We start from the raw sequence: 6,887 nt of genomic DNA, 5'->3' as shown, positions 1-6,887 counted from the left end.
GCTAGATCCAAGAGAGCTAAGGAGAGATGGAGGGAGGAGGGCTGGAGAGAGAAGGGCTGGGGAGGGCTGGCAGATCATGTGGAGACAGTTCACTGACTTGACCTTTCTGTCACCATGGTCACACAGGTTTACACTGATTCTCAGAGAAATGCAATGTTTAAACAGAGAAGTGAGTTTTCACATCAGTCCTTTAGACAGACCCATATGGCTACTGGGCAGAGCAACCAGAGGGGTGCAGGGTAGAAAGAGAGAAAACATGCTTACTTAGGGGTCCATATTTCTACCAACAAGCAAGGGAGTCATCAGAACAGAATCAGAGAAGCTGGGCTCCAGTGGGTTTTTTTGTTTTGTTTTTGAAGGAAGGTGATGCAAATATTCCAAAATTGACTGTGGTGATAATTGTACATATCTGTGACTATTGAAACATATTGGATGACATACCTTAAATGGTTGAATTGTATGGTATAAAGCTTCTATTTAAAAATAAAAGATCAATGATTATCTCTAGCAACTGATAAGTGTTCCAAAAATTGGGAGCTGTTACCAGCATGATTATTACCAAGAAAGGAAGGAAGGGTGGAAGAAATGAAGAAATCAAGGAAGTGAGCAAAGGAAGGAGGGAGGGAGGAAGGACAAGCAAGCTAAGAGGAGATGAAGTTTCACATACATGACAAGTTCAGCATAATTACATCTATTTTACAGATGAGAAGACTGAGGTACTCCAACCCACCACATCCCAAAATCAGGCACTTCAGGAATGTGAGGGAAAGAGTTTGCTGAGAAAGGTCTTATTCAGGGAATTCTTCAGCTCCTTGTTCCTGAGGCTGAAGATGATGGGGCTGAGGAAAGGTGTGAGGACCGTGTAGGTAGTACCCATGAGGGTGTCTCCCTCCAGAGAGTGGGGACCCTTAGGCTTGAGGTAGATGACAGAGGCGAAGCCATAGTGCACAACAACCACAATAAGGTGGGATGCACAGGTTGAGAAGGCTTTGTGCCGACCTTCAACAGACGGGATCTTCAAGATGGTGGCTACTATGAAGGCATAGGAGAGGAGGATGAGGAGAAAGCAGCCCAGCAGGGCTGTGATGCACACCAGGCCCACACCCTTGGCCACAATGGAGACATTGTCTCCACAGGCCAATTTCACAAGGGGTGGCACGTGACAGAAGAAATGGTGGACCTTGTTGGGTCCACAGAAGTTGAGATTGAAAATGGCCGTTGTCACCACCATCCCCATAACAGAGCCCCCAGCCCAGGACAAGACCACCAAGCATGCACAGCTTTGGGGGCTCATGAGGACATTGTAGCGTAAGGGGTGGCAGATGGCCACATAGCGGTCGTAGCCCATGACGGTGAGCAGGAAGGAGTGGGTGAAGCCAAACATGAAGGAGAAGAACATCTGACTGACACAGGCCATGAAGGCGATGGTGGGGTGGGTGGAGAGCAGGTTGGCCAGCATCCGAGGAATGATGGCGAAGGTGTAGAAGATCTCAGAGATGGAGAGGGCACACAGGAAGAGGTACATGGGAGTGTGGAGGCTGCGCTCCCTCCAGATGGTGGCCATGATGAGCAGGTTCCCCAGCAGTGTGAACAGGTACATCAGCAAGAACAGCAGAAAGAAAATTGGTAGGAGCTGCTGGGGAAAAGTGGAGAAGCCAATGAGGATGAATTCAGACACAGAGCTGTGGTTCTGAGCAGACATGGATGCTGCATCTGATGAGATCAGAAACAGAATAAAGAACAGTGGTTAAAACATAGGCTCTAGACACGGATCAGAGCCCTGGTGTGGCACTGTGGGTAATGTTCTGGACTGCAAGGTCGGTTTGAACTGCAAGGTCAGCAGTTCAAGCTTACCGGCTGCTCCTTGGAAACCTTATAAAGGGTCACTATGAGTCAGAACCAATTTGACAGTGCTTGACAACATCAACAACAGACAGAGATTGGAGTTCCTGGCTGGCACAATAGTTAAGTGCTCAGCTACCAGAAGAAAAGTTGGCAATTTAACCCACCCAGAGGTGCCTCAGAAGTAAGACCTGGTAATCTACTTCCAAAAGTCTCATTTGAAAATCATACCGGACACAGTTCTACTCTGCAGCACAGGGGCCTCCATGAGTTCGAATCACCTCAACAGCAACTGCTTAAGACTGATTAAATGGCAACTTGAGAAATCTGTGCTTTTAGAGAATTCACTTAACTTCTCTTGGTATGTACTCCCAGTTTATAAAATGAAGGAAATAATAGTTTCTAACTACTAAAGGATCAAATAAAGATAAAATAAGATCAATACACAAAATGCTTCAGACAGAGTTTGGCTACTATTTGTGTTTTATTAATCCTGGTGTGGCACTGTAGGATAAGCACTGGACTGCTAACCACAAGGTCAGCTACTTAAACACAACAGCTGCTCCTTGGAAACTCTATGCATGGTCGTTATGAGTCAAAGCAGACTCAACAATACTTTAAAACAACAAAATGAACCTAATCAAATGAAAACTGAGGCAGCAATCTTAATCACGGGCAAAATGGGATGTAAAGAAGTAATGATGATCATGACATCTCTTATAACATATGCCACCAAAAGGAATAAGGAGCTCTCGTAGTGTAGTGGTTATGACTCAGGCTGCTAACTTCAAGGTCAGTTGTTCAAAACTACCAGCCATTCCATGGGAGAAAGATGAGGCTTTCTGCTCCTGTAAAGATTTACAGCCTCAAAAACACTATGCAGGGTTGCAATGAGTCGGAATCAGCTCCACAGCACATAACCACCACCACCACTAAAAGGAAATAGGGTTCCCCACAGAAATAACTGACTCTTGATCTGGACCTAGAGGTAGGTCTGGGACATCTTGTGCCAGCATGAAAGGAAACTCCCATCAGGTAATGGGATCAAGTTAACAGGATTCAGAAGTCAGGTTGAAAAGAGTCCTTGGTCAAAACTGAGACAACTTGAGCATCAAAAAGGAAAAAACACTATACAGAGGATAACAACACTGTGTGAAACAATTGGACAAACCTCAAAAATGGAACATTTCACAAAACAGTCGGATCTGTTCTCATTAACAAATTGGGGTCACAGACAGGGTGAAGCCAGACTCAAGGGACCTAACAATAAGATGAAATGTAAGATCCTAGTTGTTGTTGTTATGTGCCATTGAGTCAGTACCCACTCATAGCAACCCTTTGCACAACAGAGTGAAACACTGCTTGATCCTGGGCCAACCTCACAATTGTTGTCACGTTTGATCCCATTGATGCTGACACATTGCCAATCCATCTCGCTGGGGGTCTTCCTCTTTTTCTCTAACCCTCTACCTTACGAAATATGATATCCTTTTCCAGGGACTAGTCCATCCTGACAATGTGTCTGAAGTATGAGAGATGAAGTTTGGCCATCCTGGCCTCCAAGGAGCACTATGGCTGCACTTCTTCCAACACAGGTCTATTGGTTCTTTTGGCAGCCCATGGCACTTTCAATATTCTTCTCCAACACTATAACTCAAAAGCATCAATTCTTCTATGGTCTTCCTTATTCACTGTCCAGCTTTCACATGCATTTGAGGTTATTGAAAATACCATGGCTTGGGTCAGGCACACCTTAGTCCTTAAGCTGACATCTTTGCTCTTCAACACTTTAAAAAGGTCTTGTGCAGCAGATTTGCCTAATGCAATATGTCATTTAATTTCTTGACTGCTGCTTCCATGAGTGTTGATAGTTGATCCAAGAAGAATGAAGTCCTTGACAACTTCAATCTTTTCTCCATTGATTAGAATTTTGCAAAATCAGTGATTTGTTCACTTCAAATATCTTCTTTAGACAGCATAAGAGATGACTATACACATGGACCTCACCAGATGGAATACATAGAAATCAAACTGACTAAATCTGTGGAAAGAGACAATGGAAAAGTTCCACATCATCAGCGAAAACAAGGCCAGGGGCAGATTGAGGAAGCGACCATCAATTACTCCTATGCAAATTCAAACTGACGCTGAAGAAAATGAAAACAAGTCCACAAGAGCTGAAATATGACCTTGAATATATCCCACCTGAATTTAGAGATCATCTGAAGAACAGATTTGATACATTAAACACTGAAGACCAAAGATCAAAAGAGTTGTGGGATGACATCAACATTCTAGTTAGGATCATGATTTAGGTAAATCAGCTGCAGAGTGCTTTTAAGGAAATTGAGAACATTTTTATCATGGACTAAGTATGCTGTTGTTGTTGTTGTTAGGTGCTCTAGAGTCAATTCCAACTCACAGTGACCCTATGAATCACAGAACTAAATACTACCTGGTCCGGTGCCATCCTCACAATCATTGCTCTACTTGAGACATTGCTGATAGTTTGGTAAAGTGGAGGGTGGCAGAAAAAGAGGAAGACCCACCAACGAGATGGATTGGCACAGTGACAGCAACAGTGGGCTAAAGCATAGCAACAATTGTGAGGTTGGTGCGGGACTGAGCAGTGTTTTATTCTGTTGTGCATAATAAGGTCATTATGAGTCTTCCTCTTTTTCACTGAAACTTCTGTTAGCAGAATGTCCTTCTCAGTGACTAGTCCTTCCTACTAACATGTATAAAATATGTGAGATGAAGCCTCACCAGCCTGGCTTCTAAGGAGCATTCTGACTGAACTTCTTCCAAGGCAGATTTGTTCTTCTGGAAGGCCGCGGCATATTCAATAGTCTTCACCAACATCATAATTCAAAGGCATCCATTGTTCTCTGTCTCTCTTATTCACTATCTGCCTTTTTCATGCATATGAGGCCATTGAAAATACCATGGCTTGGGTCAGGCACACCTTGGTCCTCAAAGCAACATCTTTGCTTTTTAACACTTTAAAAAGGTCTTTTTGCAGCCTATTTGCCCAATGCAATGCATGATAGAGACATACATACATGCATACATAGCAATTGTTCTTGTTGTGTGCCATCAAGTCGATTCCAATTCATAGCCACCCTTTAATGATAGAGTAGGGTTTCCTAGGCTGTAAGTATTATTATGAAAGCAGATTGCCAAGTCTTTTCTCCAACAGAGCCACTCACTAGTTGGTTCAAACTACCAACCTTTTGCTTAGTAACCTAGTGATTATAACCATTGTGCCACTAGGAATCCTTAAGCAATTGTAGCTAGAAATGTTAACAATGTGTTCAGAATTACAGATAATACAACTAGCAATATATAGACATTAGTTACTGTACATATTTAGACTCATCACTAAACTGAGAATAAACTTTTGTTTTCCAAGCACACACAGGACTCTTTGCAAAAACTGATATTGTATTAGGATATAAAAGATTACTCCATCAAAGAATCCTACTAAAATTAGAAATGAATCAAGCAAGAATAAATTTTTAAATCCCATATGTTTGGAAGCTAAACCTAGGATTAAATAATCTTTTTAAGGGTTTTTGTTGTTAAGTGCCTTCGAGTTGGTTCTGACTCAGAGCGACCCTATATAAGGTTTCCAAGGAGCAGCTGATGAGTTTGAACAACCGACCTCATGGTTCAAACTGACTTTGTGGGTCAGTGCTTTTTCCCATAGCGCTATACCAGGACTCCTTATAAAACGAGAAATTTTTAGAATTAAATAATCATTTAAAAAAATCTAATATCCCTATCCAGAAAAGCAGCAACAGCAGTGATGGCAGAGGCGATGGCATAGAGAGATACAGCAGCAGAGGACTCTAGGCCCAGGGACTGAGAGAGTCTGTGTGTCTGTGGCAAAATGTGCCCTTTGGACATTTAAATGAATATATTTTTTGTTTTGTATGTAGACATCAAATATTTTTGCTTTGTTCATTTGTGGAAAATAAGGTGCAAAAGAGAAGCCATTGGGTGGAAGCAGGATCACTGTTGTCACAGGGAAGGGAGTGTAATCATTGAGATGAAACAAAAGTCTGATTGGTTGAAAGTAAAGCTGATGATCTTGTCAGTTTACCTTCACTCAATTCACAATAAAATGTTTTCTAAAAATCTATTGTCAAAATGTAAAGCTCAAACAGTACTTTGTGGGCATTTACAGCTTTCAATGTATTTGTTAAGCAATTTTATCCAAAAAGAAAAGCATACTTAATAAAAAGGAAAAACAAGTTATCAGAAAAAGACTAATAAGAGAAAAACATGGAGAAGGGTCAGTAAATAAAAGATAAAATTTTAAATGGGATATAGCTACAGAGATAATGGATATTTAAAATCATATTAATTTTATATAAATAAAATTATTTTATATAAAATCAAAATATTAAGAAAAATAATAAGTTAATAAATTTAAAACAGTGGGTGTAGTGAATAAATTCCTAGGAAAAAATAAAATTCCAAAATAAGGACCCTGGATCCCCTGAAATGGTAGTCAAAATGTCCCTTTCTTCAAATCACCAACCCTTGTAGGGTTACAAGGGGACTTGGTGGTGATGGTGATTGTGTGCCATCAAGTCAGTTTCAACTCACAGCAACCCTGTATAGGGTTTCCAAGGCTGTAAATCTTTACAGAAGTAGAAAGTCTTAACTTTCTCCAGCAAAGCAGCTGTTGGATTTGAACTGCTGGTCTAGCAGTCAGCAACCCAACACCTACACCACCATGATTCCTTGTAAGACAGCTTACTAAACTGTAAAGAAAATGTTTGCTGGCATTTTATTAGTATATGTGACTATCCCATCGAGCAGATCTTTGTTTGTGACAAAAAGCCATTGCTGGTAAGTTGATTCCGACTCACAGTGACCCTTTAGTAGAACTGCCTAAGGGTTTCTAATACTGATCTTTATGGAAGCAGACTGCCATGTCTTTGGGCCACAGAGCGGCCAGGGGATTCAAACGGTATCAGGAAAGTCAATCAACAAGGTAAATACAGACTTACTTGTGCTTATTTACTAATCTGTAG

General features: G+C 41.4%; 2 protein-coding genes across 2 annotated transcripts in view; both read right to left on the bottom strand.

Annotated features, from left to right (window-relative positions):
* LOC102842848 (leukotriene-B(4) omega-hydroxylase 1-like) overlaps positions 1-6,887 on the bottom strand; it is a 552,783-nt gene that overhangs the window by 276,493 nt on the left and 269,403 nt on the right. The gene's annotated exons all lie outside the window — the stretch shown is intronic.
* LOC102842473 (olfactory receptor 10H1-like) lies at positions 752-1,702 on the bottom strand. Its single transcript, XM_006876824.1, has one exon. The coding sequence runs from the start codon at positions 1,700-1,702 to the stop codon at positions 752-754; it is 951 nt and encodes a 316-aa protein (XP_006876886.1).

Source organism: Chrysochloris asiatica, unplaced genomic scaffold (assembly GCF_000296735.1).
Source record: "Chrysochloris asiatica unplaced genomic scaffold, ChrAsi1.0 scaffold00417, whole genome shotgun sequence".
Classification (NCBI taxonomy): Eukaryota; Metazoa; Chordata; class Mammalia; order Afrosoricida; family Chrysochloridae; genus Chrysochloris; species Chrysochloris asiatica.
Note: the sequence above shows the minus strand (reverse complement) of the source record. Positions and strands in the feature narration are given on the sequence as shown.